At 38.3% G+C, this 24,610-nt stretch overlaps 1 protein-coding gene across 4 annotated transcripts; it reads right to left on the bottom strand.

Moving 5' to 3' along the window:
• Nucleotides 1-968: 968 nt before the first annotated feature.
• ASPA (aspartoacylase) lies at nt 969-24,609 on the bottom strand. Of its 4 annotated transcripts, none has more exons than XM_077851691.1 (8): nt 24,529-24,609; nt 21,584-21,621; nt 19,336-19,597; nt 15,722-15,917; nt 14,171-14,264; nt 10,422-10,529; nt 6,299-6,408; nt 969-2,521 (listed from the first exon to the last, which is right to left on the bottom strand). In XM_077851691.1, exons 3-8 carry the CDS (start codon nt 19,569-19,571, stop codon nt 2,324-2,326), a joined length of 942 nt encoding a protein of 313 aa, XP_077707817.1. In that variant the 5' UTR covers nt 19,572-19,597; nt 21,584-21,621; nt 24,529-24,609; the 3' UTR covers nt 969-2,323. The 4 variants fall into 4 exon arrangements, with proteins under 4 accessions (XP_077707817.1, XP_077707814.1, XP_077707815.1 ...); XM_077851688.1 differs by lacking the exon at nt 24,529-24,609 and adding an exon at nt 24,124-24,471; XM_077851689.1 differs by lacking the exons at nt 21,584-21,621; nt 24,529-24,609 and having other exon boundaries at nt 10,422-10,523; nt 19,336-19,731.
• Nucleotide 24,610: the final 1 nt, after the last annotated feature.

A 24,610-nucleotide genomic window follows, 5' to 3' on the forward strand; every position in this document is an offset into this window, starting at 1 on the left:
ATGACAGGCACACTCTGGGAGTGGCTGCAAAGGAAGGAAAGAAGACAAAGACATTGGTGGAATATGAAGACAGCTCAGCAGAGGAGGGATGTTTAAGCACACCCATGTAGTCGACCAAACTTTATTGGACAATTACTAGATTGCAGACAATGAAAAAGATATGGATAATGTCTTCAAGATGGGATGGAAGCAGAGAGGGGCAAAGGGGCGGGCCCAGAAGGCTTCACAGATGAAACGAGAGTTGAAGAGCATTTTGAAGGAAGAGGAGGAATTAGCTAGAGTGAGGGCTGAATAAGGTAGAGGAAGGAAGGAGAGGATTGTGGGTGGAAGGGCCAGTCTGTGTGAAGGCATATGGGAATGAAACAATGTGAAGCAGGCTAGAACAGAAAGGACCTAAAGGGCGAAGTGTGTAGAGAGTTTGTGGGGGAGGGATGGACAAATCACAAAAGGCCTCTTGTAGTAGGAATTTGAACTTGAATAACTTGTTATTCTGTGCTGGACACTGTGCTAAATGCTCATCTGCATCAGCTCACTTATTCTCCACCATAATCCCTAGAGAGGGACACTATTATGATCACCCCCATTTTACAAATGCAAAAACCAAGTCTGTGGATTGTTAGAAATAATCAAAATAGAATAAAACTGAAAGTGGCTAAAGCCAAACAGCAATATGCTTTAGATTAAAAAAAAAAAATCACATTTAACCAGAAACTGAATACTGTAAATATTGAGCCAGAGGAATTAAGACCTTATGTTGTGAATTTTATAGGTGACTAAAGTTTGATGGAAGAGTAAAGCATTCTTGCCAATGTTTACGTCTGGAAAAAACTGACCCAGAAAAATTGGACTCGGACGTAAAACATGAACTTTTGCAGTAGGAGAAGGAAAATTGGTAAAATCTTGAAGGAAGATTGGTAAAACTTGTTCTGTGCAAAAGCTCACTGATAAATTGAACTTTAACTTCAGAATTCAGAAGGAAGAGAGTTTATTGCAATAAAAATCATTTTGTCACAGTACAAAAATATTGGTGCTGAGAAAGAGCTTACTTGTATTTTATAAAACACTGAATATGAAAATGAAATTAGCTTAATGGCGTTTGTTCACTCTGGAGGAACGAGATATTTACATATATCTTTGCTTCGGACAACATTAGTATGATCTTAGTACATACATTTGAAACCATAAACATGGGTTCCTTGGGGTCCAAATCATACAATAAAAACTCTCTTTACTTGGCCACTGGGGCCTAGGAGAGGAGGCAAGGGAGGCTCCTGCAGGGACTGGAGGGTGACAGAGGCCCTGTTTCAGCCCAAAGACCTTTGAGGAGAAGAATGGTGACAGGGAGGGATTTGGCCATTTCGATCATGGGCGCTTTCTTGAAAGAATGCATGTTGAACCAGAGACATGAGTTTGGGTCACACTTCCACTAGTGTCTGCTGCCCTCTGCTATTTCTGTCTTTACCACCTATGCTACAGGAGCCCAAAGACTTCCTCACATGTTGGCTGGGAACAAGGACAAATGCATTCCCTCAAAATGAGAAGTAACAGTTGGAAGAAATATGCATACAGGTTGGGAAGGAATGTTAGCTTCCCAAGAGGCGTGTGAGATGTCTTGGAGGAGGCTCCTCACTCCCTGAGGTCAATGCAGAACAAGACCATGTCAGAGCAGCGGTGCTTTGTGTAGGTCACTGTCTGTGGTCAAAGGACCATTCAGTTTCTTGATTTACCCCTAATGTCACCTTTATAAATCAGCCCTCATTTCTTGTTCACATTTCATCTTCAAAAGAACAATTAAAAATCTCCTACGGATATCACAACTATTGCTAAAGTTGACAGATGGGTACTTAATACATTATCATTAATTCAAATGTGAAAAATTTAAAAATAGCAAGTCTGCATCATTAGTTTCCAGTAGCACTTATACATTACTTGAAAACACATTTAATTCTATGCTCAAGTTAGTAATATGAAAACACATTTAATTCTATGCTCAAATTAATAATTTTTATATAGTATCCATTTCAATTTTGAAATTTGAATTTAGAAGCGGTTTATTCAGAATTTTAAACTATCAAAGTATGATATAGAAGGAGCTATACAGAAATGAGAAATGCACCTCTTTGAATAAGCTATGTACCTAGTATGATACTTTTAAAAGATACTCATTAATTTCTCATTCATTCAGAAAATTTGCCGAATGCCCACTGTGTGCAAGGCACTGGACTAGGTGCTATGGGTATGTAGTTGAATAAAGAACAATCCTGCCTTCAGGAGCTTACAAACTTTTCAAGATACTGTATAACAGGTAAGTAAGAAACGATTCCTAATGTAAAGAGGAGCGAATACTTCTTGCATTGAGGATTAGTTTGGTTGTCTTTGCGAAAGCTTCTTTCTTTTCATAATATGCGGCCTCATTTACAAATACTGGGTACACAGTACTGTCTCCGCCCAATGGAATACTCTTTCCCTCAAGAGTTAAAAACACAGGATCCCCAGGGTGCAGCGGTTTCCAGTCTTGATCCTTTCAGGAAACAATTAAAATATATAAGTTACATTTGGGTCTTCCCTCTTGCTTTTAAAGTCTTAAGTTGGGCTCTAGACAAATAACAAATTATAGCATTGTATAAAAAAGGAGATGCCTGAGAGATGTGTTGGGAAGCACATGAGTGTTCTGAGCTGAGACTGAGCCATTAATCTGGGCAGCAGTTGTAAGAGTTGCCCATTTAATTTTTATAACTGATACGTGTAATTAGAGTTTGCTTCAATACCAAATTTGCCTTAAATGTTGTCAAAGGCAGTAGAATATTAAAGGGCAAAACTAAATGTGCGTCTCCCAAAGTGTATATTCTATCTCTTGCTAGCTGAAGTTGAATTCTGTTCAGCAAAATTTAGGAAATATCCATTTAAGAGCCTTTAGTGTGCTGGACATTATACTGCTGGGGTGTGTACCATTATGCCTGCCTGCAAAGGGATTCTATTTGGTTGGAGCTCCAGAGGGGAGGCGGGGATGGGCTGGGGCAAGTCTAAGATAAGGTGAATGTACCCCGTGGTAACAACTGAGTTATCGGAAAGGTCTCGCATTAGGGATCTGGACCGTTGAACCCTCACGCACTAATGATGTCACATCACAGGAACCCTAAACCAGTCTTTCCCAAACTCTGACATGTTTGCAGATGGTGTATGGATTTTGTTAAAACGCAGATTCAGATTCTATAGGGCAGGGGTAGGGCTTCAGAGTTTGTACTTTTAACATTTCCCAGCAGCACCTGGGAGTTTACTAGAAAAGCACAATTTTACTCCCCACTGCAAACTTACTAAATCAAAATCTTCACGTTAACAAATCCCCAGAGATTCACAGGCACAACATTAAAATTTGGGCAACACTGCATTATGGCAATTTTCTCAACCGTGACTGCACATTGTAATCACTTGGGATGTTTAAAAAATATAGATTAGTAGAGGGGCTGGGTGCATTACAGATGCATGAAATCAGCATCTCAAGGGCAGGGCTCAGGCATCATTAATTAAAAAAAAGTTATTTCAAAATTTACATACGGTAAAATTTATTCATTTTTTGCATAGCTCTATGAGTTCAGACATAGGCATAAAATAGAGTCAGGTAATCATACAATATGTAACGAAGGTGCATGGTTCTACCACACGCCTCCTTCGCTACCCTCACACTACTTATTTATAGGTCACTATTGGTTGGTTTTGTGTTTTACAGCCCCAGGTGATTCCTCAGGACAGTGTGTTGGAAACTTCTCTGGAGCAGTGATTTTCAGCCAGAGATGTGCTTCTAGAACAAGTGACGCTGCTTCTTTGCCACACCTGTGGGAATTCCAAGGGTGTGCAGGGCTACCCAAACCTAAGCCACATGAACATCACCCGGTGAACCTAATGCATTTCCTGTGTCCACCTTGATGAATTAAATCAGAATCTCTGGGGATGGGACCTGGCAATCAAGATGTTTTCAAAGCTCCTCATGTGATTCTCCTGCAACCCAAGTTTGAGAAGCACTGCTTTGGTAGCTTTTGTAACAGGTTCCAAGCCTTTGGGGGTCTATCCTCTAGATCACTCCAGTGAACATCCCTGATTGAGAACCCCATCACTCTTAGAGCAAAACCTGGACTGTGTCTCTAGCTCCAGAGTCTACTGTCCTCTCTGTTCATTCCCTACTCTCCATTGACATTGGTCTTGCTGTTCCTCAAACACACCAAGTCTGTTCCAGCCTTAGGGCCTTTGGACTTGTCTTCCACGTGGCTGACTTCTCATGGTTCAGGTTCCAGATTCAAAGCCGTCATCTCAGATGGAGCTCTTTCAGACCATTCCATCTAACAGGAACCCTCTGTTAGGCTCTATTACTCTGTTATTTCTCTTATAGTACTCATTACAATTTGAAATGATCTGGTTTATGTGTTGTTTATTTATTCATGCTCTGTTCTCCCCTGATTAGTATGCAAGCTCTGTGAGGGACCTTGTCTATCTGGAATCTTGGGGCCCAGAACAGGCTTAGCAGTCATTCAAATATACTTATTGCAATAATTAATGAATCACTTGTTTGGTTGGATCAATACCATCCTTCCTTTCAAGATCTACTACTAACCCTGTTTGTTACTGATCTCTGCCTCACTTCTCAGCCTCTACAGCATGATTTTTATACTCTTCAAGGATCATTGAGGAATACAAATATCAAAAACAAAAATCCTGTGCTGTAGCCAGTTATGACACCTACATCTTGGCCTGTTTCTGCGCTTGCTATTTTTGTTACCTGTAGTGCTTCCTCTCTCTCTCCCTCAATCTTTATCTTTCTTTCCTTTAAATCACTGTGCCCCTTCTTCTGGTTTCTACCTGGATCCCACTAAGCCACAAAGCACAATTTGCTCCACTTGTCTGTATTTTTGGGCAGGCTACTTTATTAAGTTGTAAGTCTGGATCAGTGGCTTTCTACCTCGATTACCCAGGCCAATAAGATCAGATGATCTGAGTGGGATCCTGGCACCATTATGTCTCAAAGGCTCTCTAGGCATGTAGAGCCAGAGTTGAAAGCCCCAGACTAGATAACTCGCCAGGTCTCTTCCATCTCTGATGTCTGAGGGTGAGTAGGGGACTCACGATGGGAACAGATGTTTTAGGTTTTGGAATCCTTGCTCCTCCTTTTTTCTACATTTACCTTTTCCAGATTTAAACCTCTGACACCCTCCCAAGAGCCTTTTGTTCTCCCTTAATTATCCAATAATTGATCAAACAAGACAAGGAAGAGATACTGGGGTTCTGAGGAAAGTGAGGAATGCTGGCGGAAAACACTGCAAAGAAAGAGGTTCTGAGTGTTTTGCTCTAACTTATTCAGTGCTGATCACAAGGAGGTGGCAGCAACGTGGTCAACTGCAAAGAACATTAGTTCTGGATCTGCCACTGATAGCTGTATGACTACGGGAAAGATCTAATTTCTGAACCTCTGTTTTCTTTTCTTTTTCTTTCTTTCTTTCTTTCTTTCTTTCTTTCTTTCTTTTTTTTTTGAGTGTAGTTGACTCACAATGTTACATTAGTTTCAGGTGTACAACATAGTTTATACCTTCTGCTCTGCTCACTGCAAGTGTAGCTATCATCTGCCATGATATAGCCCTATCACACCTCCCCTGACTATATTCCCTGTGCTGTGCCTTTTATCCCACGATTGATTCATACCATAACTGGAAGCCTCTGTCAGCCTCAGTTTTCTTGTGTTTAAATAGATAAAATAATTCCAAGTGCAATGGGCAGGAATTTCACCTTCCCTGAGAGGCCTTGTCAGACCCCTTCCTTTCTACCTCATTATTCTGGTATAGCATCTGGTTATCTTGTTTTCTAAAACCACAGTTTAGAGTTTGGGATATCAATACCATAAATACCACAAGAGTATAGGCCATGTGCGCAGATGTATCCCCAGAGTTAGCCCAAGCTCTACTCGATAAACATTTACTGAATGAAGGTCTGAATACCCTACCTACACTGCAGTGTTTTTGAGAACCCAAATGTGCTAATGTATGCAAAATGGATTATAAGGTGTAAAGTTCTATTTGGGGACATCTGGGTGGCTAAGTGGTTGAGCGTCTGCCTTTGGCTCAGGTCATGATTCTGGAGTCCCAGGATTGGGTCCTGCATTGGGCTCCCTGCATGGAGCCTGCTTCTCCCTCTGCCTGTGTCTCTGCCTCTCTCTCTGTGTCTCTCATGAATAAAGTCTTTAAAAAAACAAAGTTCTTTTTGAAAGTTGGGTCTCATTATTTTGAATGTTAAACAAAAAAACAGCAAATGCTACCTGCAGATTAGGGTGGATCAGAGCAGCAATATCTCCATTTTCATTCCTGGGATAGTCAACTTTCTCCATTATTTTATAGACTTCAATAGCACAAGGAGGAAATTCTTTTCCTATGGTGAAAACAATATGTATAATTAGTGACTAAAAATGCTTCTTGAAAAAAAGGAAGTTGACACTTTAGGGAACAACAGCAACCAAACAATGAAGATAGACAACTACAGGAAGAACATACCATGTTAGTTAAGGATATTTGTAAACAACATTTGACCAAAAGAAGTTCTCAAACTATTTCTATTAGTACACTGTGCACAAACACACTAAAGGATAGATGTAGAAAACAGAACTTGAGAAGCCAGTGTAGGAGAAAGGGAGGCTAGGATGGGAGTCAGGATACCCAGGCTTTAACCTAGCTGTGCAATCTCAAGCAAGATGCTTCCCTTCTTGAGGCTCACTTTCTTCACCTGTCCAATGAAAGTTTTGAACTGCCTTATCTTGGAGGCCCTTCCAACTCTGACATTCTATGATCATAGAACCTCAGGAGGATTTCCGGCAGGTTAGATGACTTCAGCAGCAGGCCCCATCTCTCTTAACTAAGTATTGTGAGACCTCAGGATGCATGCAGCCTGCCAATAGTGGGGTCCTACTTCCAAAGATGCAGCAACATTAAACAGCCCAACGGCCAGAAACTTGGAAAAGGAGTAGTTTACGTGTATGTCAGACAACTCTGAGCAACCAGGACGACCCGATACTGTAGTATGTTGGCAACTCAAAGGAAAATCTTCTTTTGTCTTTAGAGCAGAAAGCGCAGCCAGGATTGGACTGTGGAGATCCTGTGATTGCTTCTGTATCCTTTAGCTTTTGCTGCTTCACACACTACCCCAGAACTCGGTGGTGTCATATGGTGACCTTCAATTTAGCTCATGGTTCTGCGGGTTGTTTGGGTAGTTCATCCGGTTTAGGCTGGCTTGCTGATTTCTGACTGGCTTGCTCATGCATTTGTGATGTGCTGGCAGGTCAGCTGGGGGCTGGATGACCTATGATGTCTTACTCTCATGTCTGGCATTCGACAGGCTGTCAGCTGGAGCTAGGGTGTCTGAGTTCTTTGCTTCATCACCTCCCATTATTCAGCAGGTGAGGCTAGGCGAGGCTGACCCACGTACTGGCAGTACAGGGTGCCTAAGGGGAGCAAGAGAGTAAGCTCTAGCGCACAAGTCCTTTTCACATTTCTCCTGTGGCACAAAACACATAACGCAGCCACGCCAGATTCAGCAGGTAGGGAAATAGACTTCATTTCTTGGTAGAAGGATCTAAAACACCACATTGTAAAAGCACAGACTCAGGGAACAATTTGTGGCCATTTTTACAATCTACCCCATTCTCCAGGTGAAGATGGAAACTTATTAGGTGTCATCTCCTTAAAGCAGAAGGTCCATGGGAGGAAAGGAAAAAGTGCTAGAATACAAAGGAGCATGTTTTTGCTACTTCAAATCTCAGAGTTCAAAGGAGCCTCAAATGCCCAACTTCATCAGTGCTTGAGTCTTCTCTATATCTTTCCAGCCAAGTGGTCATCTTACTCTGGCTTGGACAGCCTCACAAAGTGTGGTCCATTCCATTGTTAGCGTTGTTAATTAGAAATTTCGGTTTCTAGGTAACTTTATCCCACTGATTCTATTCTGCCCTCAGAGTCACAGAAAACATCTAATTGTTTTCCAATATAGTACTTCTAAAACTCTAATATAAAGTCTTCTTTTGCCAGTCTGAACACTCTTATTCACTATTCATGTGTGGTCACATTCATGAGCTTGTATGGGAAGGTGCTTTGTAAACTGAAATTTTATGCACTTCTTAGGGATTATTCTTATTACGGTTTTCAAACTCTTTAGCATTCTCAATTTTCTCCTTGGCCTACCTCTAGTTCATAGATGCTCCTCCTGAAATATGGACTCAGAATTTATTCACAGTTCCCCAAGTGATGTTTATTCAATGCAGAAGAGAGACCATCATCTCCTTTATTCTGGGCTTTTTTTTTTTTTTTTTTTAAACATAAAAGCAAACTTTACACCTGAAATGTACTTAACTTAAAACATTTGCTTTGGGCAACTGTTAAAAATTGTCAGGACTTTTTGGGTCCACCTTTTGACCCTGGATATTTTCCTGCAAGCTTCCTGCCACTTTTCATTTATATATAAGTATGTCACATATATCTTTATCCAACTTACTAATAGTTTTGAGTAGCACAGAGTCAAGGATGGAGCTCTTCTGCACATTTCTAGAGATTTTTCTCTAGGTGGTTATCCCTTTGTCAGCATTCTTTGGATTATGGTGCTCTTTCCATGTTAGTTAAAAATCCACCAAACTAGAAAGTCAAAATTAATAGTGGTTTAAATTTTTTGAACTGCAGAATCCTTTGCTTAAGTGAAATGTTATAGGAAAGAGCAAAAAAACAGAACTGCTCTGGAGCTACTGTCCTGGAATGTCCCAGAGCTCTTAGAATAGCAAGAGATCCCCAACCCCTGGGGTAGAAGTCTATGGATTGTGATTTGGAAACCATGTTTTCCCATTCAGATCTGTGGCCTTCTACCTGGATACATAATTTCTTAACATATTGTAGTCCCACACTTATTATTTGAAGGGTTTCTTGTGAATTAGTGGTTGCCTTCCCAACACCAGGTCTATTTGAGACTATAGACCCTCTTCTCAGATAAGGATGGTAAAAAGCTGATTTTCAGTCTTTATGACTTTGGAGTCAAAAGATTCCCAAGTACAGAAGAAATTCCTGTGATTGCAATAGGGTGCACAATCTACCGTTAAGGAATTAAATGCCCCATGACACTGAACTCTTCTCCAGCTTTGTCTCTATAATGACCCACTCCACAATAATTTCAATTCAGCCTTCTGGAATAATTATTTACATAGTCTCTCTCTTTAAATAATTTTTTTTAAGTTTTAAAAGTTTTATTAAATTTTTAAAATTTTAATTCCAGGATAGTTAATATACAGTGTTATATTAGTTTCAGGTCTCTTTGGTTTTATTTTAATTACACCTTATTCTAAAAACAAAAAAATTACACCTTATTTTAAAAATTTAAAGTAAATTTATTTTTAGTAATTAATAGACCTTTTCCTGAAGTTTTAGGTTTACCAAATAAATGAGCAGATAGTAGAGTTCCATATATCACTCCACCATCAGCCTCATTTAATTATTTTTTAATTACACAAATAACACATGAATGCATCATTCACTTCAAAACAGAACAAAATTAACCTGTTTTTTCCTCCCCTCCCCAGTAATCACTGTTACCAGTTTGGTGTGTTTTCTTCTAGGACTTTTCCTGTGCATTAGCATATATATAAGTATTCTAGTAAGCATTTATCATTATTATTCTGAAGAAAATTGGTATGCTGCATGTTTTGGTCTGTAGCTTGCTTTCTGTAATTAACAATGTATTTTGAAGATCTTTCCACATTAGTTAATTGAATTGCTCACCGATGGATCAATATTCAGGTCATTTATATTGTTTTCCTCTTACTAGTGAAGCTGATACCCACCCTTGCATATGACCTATTGGGTATCCATGTGCTTGTGTTTCTTTGAGATATGGAATTGCTGGGTCATAGGATTTGTGCATTTCAAAAAGTTGATGCTGTAAAAATTCTCTCTAAAGTGTCCTTACCAATTTATACTAGCATAGATGAGAGCACCCTCTTTTCCTATGCCCTTACCAACAGTTAATATTATCAGATTTTCATATTTTTTCACTCTAATGGGAGAGAATAGTTTCTCATTTTAATTTGCATTTCTCTGATTACTAGTGATATTGGACACCTTTTCATATGTTTAATGGACATTTGTACTGAAAATTAGTAGGAAAATGAGAATTTTATTTGGGGAGCTTTATCTGGTAGTTGCTTTTCTTAAATGTGTCTATTCTAGTCATCGAGGAATGGCTGAAGTGAATAACATTTTTAAAAAGCATCTATTATCATGATCATGGCAAATTTGACAATTGCTATTTCAATGTTTAGTGATTAAGTCACTATGTGTGCTCATTCCAGCTCTTTTTTTCTGATTTATTTATACACATACACACTAACAAGGAAACAATTCCTACCTCCTACTTACCTTCATTGAAATTATGTATAAAATCAAGAGCATACTTAATCATTTTTCTCATTTGATCCAAAATATCAGCTCTCAGAACCCCTTGAGGTTGGGGACCAACTTCTATACCTCGGTACAGAGGGGAAATAGTCACATTTATATAAGTATTACAATATATTATAAAGTTGAGCATTTTAATATATCAAGATCTATGATCCTATCATTAAAATTATTAGAAAGGTAGACCATGTAGCATCACAGGAAATATTTGAGACAATGTTAGGCAAAAAATAAAAGCAGAACATTTACATGTACATGTTATGAGCATAGTGAACTAAGACTGGGAGAGATCATGGAAAAATATCAAAGAATTATATTAGAGTAGTAAAACTTTGGGGTCATTTTTCTTTAAATTTCCTTAAATATTGTCAAAATATTTAAATATCATAATATTGAAAACGTAACTGGAGTAGACAAATTTATATTGACAAAATAATTGGTGGACACAAAGAGAAACTGTCATAGACCTATTCCTTAGTTTTGACAGGAAGAAAGTCATCCATTTAAGTCACAGAAATCTAGAGCCATGGATGTAAGTCAACATGACAATCTATGTGACCCTAGAGCAACAATCTTGCCCTTAGCATAACAACCCATCCTGACATGATAGTGCAATAGTGTTAGTTTTCCTTAGAATGGATTTGTATCCATTTCTTTTCACTCCAAACCCAATCCATCCTAATATCTACAAAATACTCTTCCTCTAAATGAAATATTTAGTCACTCCCCTCCTGTTCCAGTCTCCCATACAGTCATCCTTCTAGTTCTTACCTTCTCTACTTTTAAACCATTGACCAAGTATAAAATCATTCATTCTCTTTCACTCAATTCATATGTATTCATATACATTCCTTTTGTCCATTTTATTTTCACCCACTTCTTTTATTTCTTAATTCACAAAACTTTTCTGTATTTGATCTTCATTTTTTTATTTGTTGTGCTTAGCTTTCTTGTATACACGTTTCGACTATGTTTAAGCATGTAGTGTTAAGTGTGGCCGAGGTATGCATCTTGTGTATAAATGATTTGTACAGACATGCAAAAATGTATTCAAGGATATGTTGTGGAAGACATTGTTAGTTGCCAATCCAAAAGCCATTCCACCTTCCCCCTTTCTAACAGAGTCCTGATTTTGGTTGGGAATCCAATCTTCCAGGTAAGGGCACTTTTCTCCAGCTCAGGTGTAAATGTGAGTAATATAAGTCATCACAGTACTCCCAGTACCCTAGTTATTGAGAATGGATATGTGACCTGGTTTTGACAAATGGTTACAACAGAAGGTTTGTGAGGGGAGTTCCTAAGAACTTTCTTAAACCCACTAGATACTGTCTTGTTGGCATATGATGCCTAAAATTACAGTGGGCATCTTGTGGCCATGGATTGCTTAAAAAAAATGGTGCTAAAGATGGTAGACTAGAAAGATAAAAAGAACCTACCCCCTCATAATGCTGTTGAGCTATTAGATAAAATAATAAATTTATTTTATTGCTTAAGCCATTTGTTTTTTTTAAATTTTTTTTAATTTTTATTTATTTATGATAGTCACACACACACACACACACACACACACACACAGAGAGAGGCAGAGACACAGGCAGAGGGAGAAGCAGGCTCCATGCACTGGGAGCCCCATGTGGGATTCAATCCCAGGTCTCCAGGATCACGCCCTGGGCCAAAGGCAGGCACCAAACCTCTGCGCCACCCAGGGATCCCTGCTTAAGCCATTTGTGAGATAGAAGGTGTGGTGTGGGCAGTCCTATGTGGAGAGCAGATATGATGGGTAAGAGTGGGTGTCTTACCCAGAAGAGTCAGTTATTAAAGGGTTTTTTCCTTTCTGATTGTGAGTGAAATATAATAGGGTTGCCATATTTTCTAAACCAGCAATTAACTTTGACACAAGATCCTGTATCAGAGAAAAATGTTTAAATTTGTAGAAAATGGCCACAGCATAGTCTGAGTGGAGCTAAAGAAGTAATGGTCATAAGAGTAAATCTTCTGAGTCTCAAATGAGGCCATGATGGATCTGGGAGAGTTAGTAGAAGACTCTGTCTAGTTTCTCTTCCATTTGTGTGTGTGTGTGTGTGTGTGTGCATGTGTGTGTGCGCCAATGCACAGGTGAGAGACAGAAACAGAAACTGAAGAAGATTCTAGGAGCGGCTGGCTGCAGCAAACTGCTTCTTTCTATAATAAAGTTTATCTAGAATGATCCTGCAACATTTCAGCTGCCTTGGCAATAGAATGCAAAGGTGGTCCTTGTCGGAGGCTAGTAGAAGCTAAAGCAAATTTGTATGGGGCAACAGTTTTGGGTATATTATAAAATGTTGAGTTGGAGATTGTTTCTCTCTGATCATTAAGTATTTTTCCCCCAATGAATGGATGGTATAAAAATATTCCAAATAAAATAGCAAAGTTACAGGGAGAACATACAATATTTCTAATTATTTATGATGATCATAATACTCTCTCATATTGAAATGTTTGAAAGGTTTTGCTCTATTTTTCAGGCCCAAACATATCGGTAGGTATTTGTTTTGGTTAAGAGCAGCATCACCCCACAAATATCATAGACCAAGACTGCTTTTCAAAGTGCAGAAATCTTTTGATTTTTTTGGTGTCCCAGAAACAAGACCTCTATTCTTTATTGCTAAGCATTTGGTTTGTTTCAAATAATTACCTATGTGGAATATTTAGCTTACCCCAAGAGATCCCTGATTTTGCACCAAATTATCAACAATTGAATAACCAAGATAACTATAAATTCTTTTTTTTAAATAAATTTGTTTACATTGTTTGACTTTTTTTTTAAGATTTTATTTATTTATTCATGAGAGACACAGAGAGAAAGGCAGAGAGAGAGAGAGAGAGAGAGAGGCAGAGACACAGTCAGAGGGAGAAGCAGGCTCCATGAAGGGAGCCGGACGCGGACTGGATCCCGAATCTCCAGGATCACGCCCTGGGCTGAAGGTGGCGCTAAACCGCTGAGCCACCCCGGCTACCCTGACAACTTGTTTTCAAATTAAATTGCTCTTGGTTAAAATCATTTGAGATCTAACAAAAATATTTTAAGATGTGACAGCAATTTTAATTACTATAGTATAGTCTGCAAACAATTACACTAGCAGGTCACTCAGGAAGAGAGTGGAATATAGATAAAAGAGACTGTCTGTGCAAGCCTCCATGTTGGAAGTTGCTAGAAGGCAAAGGTGAATTCACAGCCTAGAAACTGACAGGGCAAACAAGTGAATGGATAGCAAACAGTTAGTGGGAGACGTGACTGCAAATCAGGTGCCTAAGAGGAATGTTGAGAGAAAAATTTTCATGGGTCTTTTGTGTTTCTGCATGTCTTGCCAGCAAGACACTGACTGCCTTGGTTCCAGCTTATTTTTCAAGAGTGTTTGTATAGTGAACAGTCTTGGAAGACAGAAATAATCTCTTTTTAGGCACAAAAGGTAGGCATGTTTACTGAACATTATAAAGATTCAAATTTCCTCAGCTCACTATTTCTCTCCTGGAATGTAGAAAGATGTTCAATGAAATTGAGGAAATCTGATATAGTTAGAGCCTGCCTGGAGTTAGTCTGCTTATTACTTGACAGTTATAAGCCATAATGATAAGCAAGGTAACTATAAATATTCTTCAAGAAATAATTTTCTCAGAGTTTCACATAGGACGTATTTTGTGCAATTGTGACAATGGGAAATATGACTTACCAACAGGATACTTGGCTATAGAACGAGTGGTTGCATATTTGAGGGAAGGATGCTCAATAAGATAAACATAGCAGGGTAATGGAGCCAAAGAAGTCTGAAAAGAATTTAAAACATCTTTCTTATCATGTAAAGACCATACACTTTGTTCTCTTTGCCACTAGAGAGTCAATAATGCCTTCAATATGTTTTACTACATCAACTAAGATTAGTAAGACAGCTTTATGAAACACTCTAAGATTCAATGCTGTTATTATTGCTTTGAAAACACAGTAGTGAATGACATATGAAATTGAATTCTGCATAGCTTTCTGATAGCAGGTACATTAAATAATTCTCAAGGACCATGATCAAAGAATATGAAATAAATTTTCCTTCTGAATGGATTTGGTTATTTTTGTTTTCACCACTGGTTACAGTTTTTAGCCTCATATTGGTCACATAAAGAATTTTGTTTCTACCCCTATAGTCCAGGTCTGTGCAGATGTTAGGTGAATTCCCCCATCTCCACTTATCTGAATGAGAATTCAAGATATGCTTCCAGGTTTTGGTGACGTCAGCCATGCTGCTTCTATGCCTGGCAACTGGAGCATTCGATTCTTCCTTTAATGAGCAACAAAGAGTTGCTGCATTATGAGCTCCCACCAGAACTACTACTCCCACCAGAACTCAAGGGAAACAGAAATAACGATTATTTTTTACTATCTGCTAGGTGTGAGGCTAAATGCTTTAAATACTTTAACTTATTTAAGGCTTTTAACAGCCATATGGGTAAGTGTTGCTATAATGCCCATTTTATACAACAAGGAAGGCAAGGTTTTGGAGTGGGGTGTCTTGTCCAAGGTTAGTGAATGAGAAAGCAAGGATTATAAGCCTAAATTCTCCTGGCTACATGGATCAAACTCTTTTCACTAAACTAGACTAGTCCTCTGGAAAGAAGAGAATCCATTACATAGAAATAGACATATATTTCATTATTTGTGGTTTTCCTTGGTTGTTATTTTTTCTAGCATTTTTTTGCTAGCTATAGGATTGCTGAATTTTTCATCTTGTAAATTTCTGAGCCTTAAAATGATTAGCTTTACGAAGTACTGGAAGAACAGATGTGTGTTGGGGTATCAGGATCAAATGCAGACAAGGGTAGAACTAAAAAGAGCCACTCTTTCTATCACTGGCCTTTAGTCAACAGTAAGTGACTATTTCTTGAGCTTCCTAGAACTAGAATTGAGCTACTTCAACCACACCATTTTAAATGTTGGTATTAATTTTACCAAATAGCCTATGATTTGGTGGCTATCTGGATAAAAGATTTATAATTTTAAAGACTCAAGTATCCACAACTGTCTTGTTATTTTATTTATTCTATGTATTATTTTACTCATTTCCTCACCTTTGTTTCTGCCTGTCAACACTGCCTTTATTCTGGTGCCCCTCCTACTCCCTCATCTCTCCTGGACCCCTTCTTCTGACCCTTTTCTGGTTGTTCAGCATCTTATAATTGACTAAAAAGTACAGGAACTATGCTAACTTATAAATTAATAACATTGACATTACCTTAATGTAATGAAACATTTGAATTAAAAGGTCATTCCTGGAATCTTCAAGAATAAGAGTGCACCCCATGTTAGAAGTAGTGTTGTGAAGGTCAAAAATAATGTCATAGGAATCTTCATTGTCTTTTGGGCCAAATAAATGATTTATTTCTTGAGCCCTTCTCACTTCATATGGTAAATCCTTTGACACTTTTTTGCTGTTATTAGGAGAAAGAAGAAGATTAACAACATCTGTGGCTAAGATAACATAAATATACAATAAGAACACAGTGTATCAGGAGCCAGTTGCCAAAACTTTAATATAAAAAATCTGTAAGGAAAGTAGAAACTTATTTGAAAACTTCATAAATAAAAAATTCCTTTTTTTTCTCCATGTGGTTTTATGTAATGGTGCATTGGTATGCTCATAACAATAGTTCATTTATGTGGCTGATCCCAGAAAGGGCATTTCAAATAGAATTTGCCATTCGACTTCAATGTTGAACAAAATTCATTCATTAACTTAATAATTTTTAAAATGTTATGTGTATTGGGCTATTTTATAGAGCTAGATTATCAAGCACACACATAATTTTTTTTTTGTCCTGTAGCTAATTTTCTACTGCACAAAAATAGTCAAGCTTAGGTGATCATGTTATCTAATTAGGGATTCTAACCGAGGTCAGGGACTACTAGTGGCCCACGGCAAACTTTACAAAGTCTGTAAACTCTAAGAAAATGCAGAAATTTGCAGGCATATGCATATATATTCTTTTTCTGGGATAAGTTTTTATCGAATTCTCAAATAAGTCTCTACCTCCCCTTAATCTTTAGGATACACTTTTTCTTACTGTACATGATGGTGATTTAAGTTTATTTTTCCTCATTAAACAAGGATTAAATTCAACCACTTCTCTGTAATTCCATCTCTTTCTGTTTCTCATTTTTGCTAGTATCTTCAAGGGCCCTACAGTTTGAACCTGGGTAATTCCTGACTGAAATGCAATCAAGAAGGTGGAACGGCCATTTTTGACTGTAAAGCAAAACTATGAGGACAAAGGCTACGTACAAGGATTGTGCAGTGGGAAGATAGAAGAGACCTGTGATACTAATGATATTATTGAACCACTGCAACCAGCTCTAGACTTCCAACCTGTGCATTTATTTGTAAAAAAAAAAAAAAAAAGAAAAAAAAGAAAAGAAAACATTTATTTAAGCCACTGTTTTCAGGTTTTATTATATGCAACCAAACATAGTTCCTAATGGATAGATATGCATTTTAATGTTTTTAAGATTTATTTATTTATTTTAGAGGGGAGGGAGGGGCTGAGGGAGAGGGAAAGAGAGAGTCTCAAGCAGGCTCCCTGCTGAGCATGGACCCCCCCAATGTGGGGCTCAATCCCAGGACCCTGAGATGACTTAAGCCAAAATCAAGACTCAGCCGCCCAACCAACTGAGCCACCCAAGTGCACCTAGATATGAATTTTAAATGTTAATTCATGAAAAAACTGTACTAGATTACTCTACCTTCAATTGATTTGCTTCTAATTCTTCCTTGTGTGAATAAATGGCATCACTAGCCGCCCAGTTGCTTAGAGCTAAGGCTTAGAGTCTTGAAAGATAATGGACACTGCATTCTCCTGCCTGGGGTTTCATAGGGGGAGTCCCAAGAGATGAAGCTGAAACAATAGGTAGGGGCAGGATCCTAAAAGTCATAACAGCAATACCAAGTTACTTAAATCTACACTGGATAGTAGATTTTTAAGAATTTGCAACTGGAGACAGGCATGATAAGATCTGTCTGGTTAGGATGATCTCTCTGCTACGAGAGTCAATGGCGGGAAGGATTGGAGTAAGGCGAGATACAGAGATTCTTTAGGAAGCTACTCTAACTGTCCACAGAAGAAATAAACTAAGGAAGTTAAAATGAAGAGGAAGATTGGATTTGCAAAATATTCAATACTTGAATAAATGGGAAGATTTGGTAACTTACTAGACACAGGGCTTGAGGAACAGGGAAGGTTTCAAGTTGATTTCCATGGGGGATTTGATGGGTACTGGTGACATCACTGAGATGGTGAATATAGGGAAAGGAGTAAATTTGAGAGGGAAGACAAGAGAAGGGAATTAACTTATCTATTCTGTAACTTTCAGAATCACTCTGAGAGAGAACTGTCTAGCCTCTGAATAGTGTTGAAGTATAAGAACTAGAAAGTAAATTTAAAAGACTGCTCTCACTGAAAATGCATACTATTAGGGCATCTGGGTGGCTCAGTCAGTGAAGCATCTGCCATTGGCTCAGGTCATGATCCCAGAGTCCCAGGATGGAGCCCTGCATTGGGCTCCCTGCTTGGCAGGGAGTCTGCTTCTCCCTCTGCTCCTCACCCTGCTTGTACTCTCTCTCTTTCTTTCTCTCTCTCTCAAATAAATAAAATCTTACCAAAAAAAAAAAAAAAAAGAGAAAGACAATGCATACTATTGAGTGGTTATAGTAAGAAAACTCACCCCAGTCCATTTCAGAATTATTTGAGAAGTTAACATGCTAACTAAACGAGTTATCCAAATTTTTGTAATATAAGAGCTAGTTAAAACCTATTTTAGGTGACCAGATAAACCTTAATTGTATCGACATACCTCAGTCATGAAGATAAAGCATTCCTGAAATTTAAATGTATGCTAGTAAAAATATTTGTTTCACAAAACATAACTAATGTATACTTTTCTCTAGAAAACCTCTATTTCATAAAGTGAGGCATATTTGTACTAAAAGTAGTAACCATATTTTCATCAGCTGTGAGATTAAATTTAAGAAACTCTAAACTGAAGTGTTTATTAGAAAATGGGTACTTAAATCCGTGCTGTGTTAGTTGCTCCTTTGCACATCTTCTACCTTGGTTGTCTTCCAACTTGTTGTGGGCAGAAACCATTTTGTACATAGCCTTGTACTCCCATGGTACCTCGCACAGTGCCCCGTGAAGAGTAGGTGTTTAATAATATTTTTAGGTAAATAAAAGAAAGTGGTAAAAAGCAAATACTAACAGCCCTATATATCTACACTAAGAGCTATAAAGATGTAAGCAAAGGGGAAATAATATTATTTATACTATGTGTTATGAATAATACCTAGAGTGTTACTATTGCATACATTGTGTGCAACGTATTATAAACCAGCTGCAATTTAAGTTCAGAAAATGCAGGTAAAGTGTCTTAGTTGCATTAAAAAATAGTAGTCAACCACCTAGAAAGCTAACAAATATGTACGCAAGCATAGTGGCAAAACACTAATAAATTACAAAAGACTATTTGATCTGTTTCTTTAAAGATACGGTTTAAAAATAAAAGCCATTATTATTTATTGTCTCCGTCTATACAGAATGCATTCAAAAAGAAAATCAGTTAAGAATTGTCTTACGTTGTGAAAAGTTTATAAAAAAGCATGTGAATGCCCAGTTTACATAGCTGAGTAATTCATAGCGGAGTATGATTAAAAGTGAAAGTGATCTTATTCACAACAGTGATTATATGTACGGGCATGTATATCATGTGCTACCCATACATGTTCTCATTCACATATACCACTTTTCACACACATACCCATACATGCACCTATGCATACAACACAAAATGTAGCCTTACCCAAGATTTTCAGGATCAAAAACTCGATTCAGGTCACAGTCAATATATCTGGTACACTTCTTCACTGCTCTTGGGTTGGTAATAAATGGTTTTACCTCCAGCCCTGTTCTCTGAATCTCAGTGTCATTCTCCAGCCAGTGCTTAACTAGAAATACTCCTGTTAATTCATTCCCGTGAGTTCCTCCAAAGATAGCAACCTTTTTAATAGGATCTTCAGTAACATGATAAGAAGTCATTTTTATCAAGTAGTTTTGTCTGATTTCTGCAATTCAGAAAAGAGATCAAATAAAACTTAATTTCTTAAGAAAAGTTTAGAAATTTAAATCCAAATGAGACTTTAACCAAAGTGCAAAGTGCAGAGTTCTCTTGAGTGGAGAATAATTTAATATTCTATCACAAGTTCTGAGCCCTGTTTATTATAGGGACACTCCCTTCTTTAGCCCTGCCCTTTACCATATTTGGATTAAAATATGCAGAGATGAACTAGATACAGCTGTTTAACTTCTTACTCCCTCACATGGTCAGTAGATCTAAATGCAATAATAAATTAGCATCTCATACTAATACAAAAATTCTGTTTTCCTTTCAGCTAGAATGTCCCCTACTGGTGCTTCTATGACCACTTGTAATAGTAAAAATAGTTTATACCTTTCTAATCCTCAAAAATTAAAAAGTTTAAAAAATGTATAAAAATAAAGAAGTGGCTCATAATATGCATGCTATTATTTGTTATTTATGTTTCCACTCACATTTAAAAATATTTCTTCTCTGAAATGAGTTCAGATCCTTTTCATATCGGAGGGCATTTGAATCTCACCTCCATAAAACAGCCAAAGGCAGGTCCTAAGGGCCTCCTATGGAAGCAGCATTGTTTCTTTCAGTATGCCTTTTCATGGTCAGAGATACAAGAACCAAATAAATGATCCCTAGGACCTAGAAATCTACTTCGAAATATGCTTTAATTTGCTTCTGATGAAGTTTGTGGTAATTCTGTCAATTTCTTTAGGATTCTTCCTCACTGTTTGCCTTAATACTAAAGGAAAAGCAGCAGGGAGTAATTCTCAGGCCTGTGTAATACCTGAAAATGTCTTGGGGCATGCTGTATATACTAACCAAATTATGAGTTTATTATAATACACAGTCTAATTTACTGGCAGAGCAGACTTTTCACTGGGATGTGTTACTCAGTAGGGGGTTTTATTAGGGGAACTATCCAGAATACTAAGATGATTACATCCCTTTGGAGAAATGACTCAGCTAAATTGGATTTGATTTCATGCTCAACCATCCAGAAAGTCAAATACGTTCAGGTACTGGAAATACTATGTACTAGTAATGCCGGATTGTCTGATAGGGGTACAACAGGAATAATACATTACAACCACAGAGAAGTTTCATTTTTAACAACATTTCCCACATGTTATCTCAGTTTCTTCATATATTCACTTTCTAAGATAGGGTGGTTGGGTATTGACATTCCCATTGTAGTGCTAAGGGAAAAGTCTCTCAGCTACCAGGAGAAATCTGGGCCTGGGACCCAAGTTTTCTGATTCTAAGCCCAGTGTTTTTTACAGAACAGGATGCTTCCTGTTATTTTTGGACTTCCCCAAAGTTCTAATTTTTCTCTTTTGGAATTCACATAAACAGTTACTACAGTGTGCTCAGGAGACAAACAAGCACACAAACAAAACACATGCTGGAGAATACAAAATGTGAATATTTCATTATATTTAATAAACTCATCCTTATATTACTCCTTTAAGAGATTATAATGCAGAGAAGGAGCAAACAACGTAATGAAATCTAAATTTACACATTAAAATTACTATTCTAACCTAAGAAAAAGCCCCTGTAGCCTTGACTTTCTATCCACATCAAAGTACACCGAACACTTCAGGGTAGAGATGCTGAAAACAAGCCTACATATAAACAAATGATAGTTGTATTGTTTACTTTGGTTTTAAGAGTTGTAACTATGGTGAATTATTAACACTTGATAATGTTTTGTTTCTCTTCTGCTGATTGTATTTAGTTCTGTCCTTTGCCCTAGTCTCTCTGGAAATGCTGCCTTGGCTATTTACTCGTAACTGGCACAAATGACCTGCATTTCATGGCTTGTTTTATGCAATTTTAACAGATCAGCACTTTGAAGCACATTCAACATTCATAAATAAAGTTTCCCTTACATGTCAAAATGAACAAGTTTGTTGAGAGTTAATTAATTGCAGTAATTCTGTCCTATACTTACCTTGTTTATTGTGTACAGAGTTTGTCTTCTGCGGAAAGCTTTATTAGAAAAAAAGGAGAGCATTTCCTTAGAACTAGAGCACCAGAGGCTTTTCATACTCTTATACCAAGTTAACTTCCAAAAGATTTTTAACTCCCTGTTTCCCAAAGCACACTAAATTTTTTAGTCCTACAAAATCTACAAATTTTTATTAGTCTAATTACTGATAGCATACAAAGTGGAACCCTTTCTAGTTATCACCATTTCACTATTAGGTTGAGTATTTAATGTACTAAGTATTTAAAAGAATAAGCCTAATAATTTCTAGCAATACAAATGCTTTGTAGGGAAGGTGGTGGCTGATTTATTAGTAAAATAATGTAATATAAAACACAGGGAGAATAATTTTTTCATAGTCTTGGTCATCCAATAAATTTATACAAAAAGTTTTGTGGGAGACATATTTAAGATTTCATTTACAAAATGGTATGACTAGGGGATACGGAGGATCTTCTCTCCAATATCACATATAAAGTGTCTCATACATAATGCAATTGTCCAGCAGTCATGTAATCAAACTACTCTATTTAAACTTTTTCCTTCTTCTGTGGCTCTCTTGCTGTCATCCATCCTGATCAACTTTTCAGATGAAAATAAATAAATGCAACCAGAGCAAGATAGGGGATAAAACAGACAAGTTTATACACTCTTAGTAAAGATTCCACATTGCTCATGTCTGTAGTCCTGACAGATGTGGCCCAGCATGCTGCTCATAGCGGGCTTAAAGTATTTTCTTTTAAATGAGAAATCCATTTTGGGGGTGTGTGGGTGTGTGGGCTATGCGTGTATATGTATATATCAGGTCAAAACCTGCTTCCCTAAAGCTTTTACTCATTTTTTAAAAAAAATCTCCTCTTTGGAATCATGACAACTAACAAGTCTTTTCAGAAATTTTATTATGTGAAATCTTTTCTTTTCCAAATTAAATGAAGACACACACACTTCCTTCAACTTTATTCCTTAGTTTGGCATTCATACTCATTCTCCTTCTGCTTTTTTTTTTTTTTTTTTTTAAGAGAGGACGATGGGGCAGAGGGAGAAGGAGATAGAGAATCTTAAGCAGGCTCCACACACAGCTGGGAACCTGATATGGGGCTTGATTTCACAACCCTGAGATCATGACCTGAGCTGCAATCAAGAGACCAATGCTTAACCACCTGAAACACCAATGTGCCCCTCATTCTCCTTCTTTTGACCTAATCTCATTATTTAAACAATTTTTTATTTAAATTCAATTAATTAACATATACTATCTTACTGGTTTTAGAAGTAGAGTTCAGTGATTCATCAGTCTTCTATAAAACCAGTGCTCATTACATCTCATGCCCTCCTTGGTGTTCATCACCAAGTTACCCCATCCCTCCACCCCTCTCCATTGACCTAATCTTACAAAAGTTGACCCTCCAACAGGCAAGGGTTAGGAGTGCTGACCTCCAAGCACTTGAAAATCCTTGTATACCTTTTGACTCCCCAACAACTTAAATTACTAACAGACTGTTGTTCATTAGAAGCCTTACCAGTGGTAAGGTATATATACATATACATATTTTGTATAATAAATAGTAAGCTGAGGGAAAAAATGTCATTAAGAAAATTCATTTGGGGAATATAAAAAATAGTGAAAGGGAATAAAGGGGAAAGGAGAGAAAATGAGTGGGAAATATCAGGGAGGGAGACAGAACATGAGAGACTCCTAACTCTGGGAAAGGAACAAGGGGTGGTGGAAAGGGGGGTGGGTGGGGGGTGAGGGGTGACGGGGTGACGGGCACTGAGGGGGGCACTTGATGGGATGAGCACTGGGTGTTATGCTATATGTTGGCAAATTGAACTCCAATAAAGAATTAAATTAAATTAAACAATCTATAAAAATAAAAAAAATTCCCTTATTTTTCTATTTCTCTTAAAAAAAGAAGAAAAAAAGAAAATTGTGAGAGAGAAAAGACATGTGCAGTGCTGTACTCTAAAAAATCCATGTATAACTGGACCTGCCCAGTTCAAACCTGTGTTGTTAAAGGGTCAACTGTACCAATACGCCTCATGGTTTCATAGTCCAAGGCCTGTGCAGATAACCTTCCTTTCATCTCTAGACCCTCTGCACGTTTTCATTCACCCACCCCAGTCTTCAAATGGTCAAAAGTTATAGTAACAACAAAATATGACCTTTGACTCCAGACAGAGCTAAGATGACCATTTCTGGCCTATAGTAGGTATTCAGAAGATAGCAGCTACTGTTTGACTTAAAAAGGGTTAACATTTCTTGGACATTTACTGTGTGCCAGGACTCTTAATACTCCTAACACTTTGAGGGCGGTTTTGATTAGTTATTGCTGTTTTACTGAGAAGGGAGATAGAGGATTAGAGGAGGTAAATAACTAGCCAAGAGCAGGGGGCCGGCAAGTGACCATCTGCCGGGAGTGGGGGGAGGTGGGGGCGTGGAGGAGCCCCACGGTCCCTGCACCGCGCTGCTCGCTCTCCCGGGTCTCCGTGGCGGTTCTTCTCACCGTGCTCGCTCAGCGCAGGCCCAGCCTTCCTGACTGCCCTCGGGTGGGCGGATTGGCAGGCCGTCCCCTAGACCCAGGCCTCAGCTCTCCCACCGGACTCCAAGCGACTTTAATTCCAAGCCCTGCCCAAGCAAGGTCAAGCAAACCCTATGACCTGGTTTTGAGGCCTTTGAGTTATTCTTTTCTGGGCGAACTCCCAGCGTCTTAAAAACGGATGTCTAGAACCTATAAAAATGTGTGTGCGCTGAGTGTTGGGCGACCAGGCCCGGGTACGGCACAGCGGCCAACAGAGCGGGTCTGTCCCTAGGGCCTTTCCTGCGCCGAGGGCCTCACACGTGCGAACGGGGAGGGGCAGGTGCGCTAACGTTCTCGTTCCCGAGAGTGGGGGGCAGGTGGCTTTCTCACCCTCCACAGACAGGGCGGCGCCATTGTGCCAGGTGGCCCCTGCGCCTGCGCAGTTGGAGGCGCGGGTAGCGGCGCGCCTGCG

Source organism: Canis aureus, chromosome 16 (assembly GCF_053574225.1).
Source record: "Canis aureus isolate CA01 chromosome 16, VMU_Caureus_v.1.0, whole genome shotgun sequence".
Lineage (NCBI taxonomy): Eukaryota > Metazoa > Chordata > Mammalia > Carnivora > Canidae > Canis > Canis aureus.

Coding starts and splice junctions, on each gene's coding strand:
- ASPA (XM_077851691.1), bottom strand. CDS start 19,571: ATGACTTCTTATCATGTTACTGAAGATCCTATTAAAAAGGTTGCTATC. Junction 10,530..14,170: donor TATAGCCAAGTATCCTGTTG/GTAAGTCATATT, acceptor CTCTGTACCGAG/GTATAGAAGTTGGTCCCCAA. Junction 2,522..6,298: donor TGATCCACCCTAATCTGCAG/GTAGCATTTGCT, acceptor GTTTCCTGAAAG/GATCAAGACTGGAAACCGCT.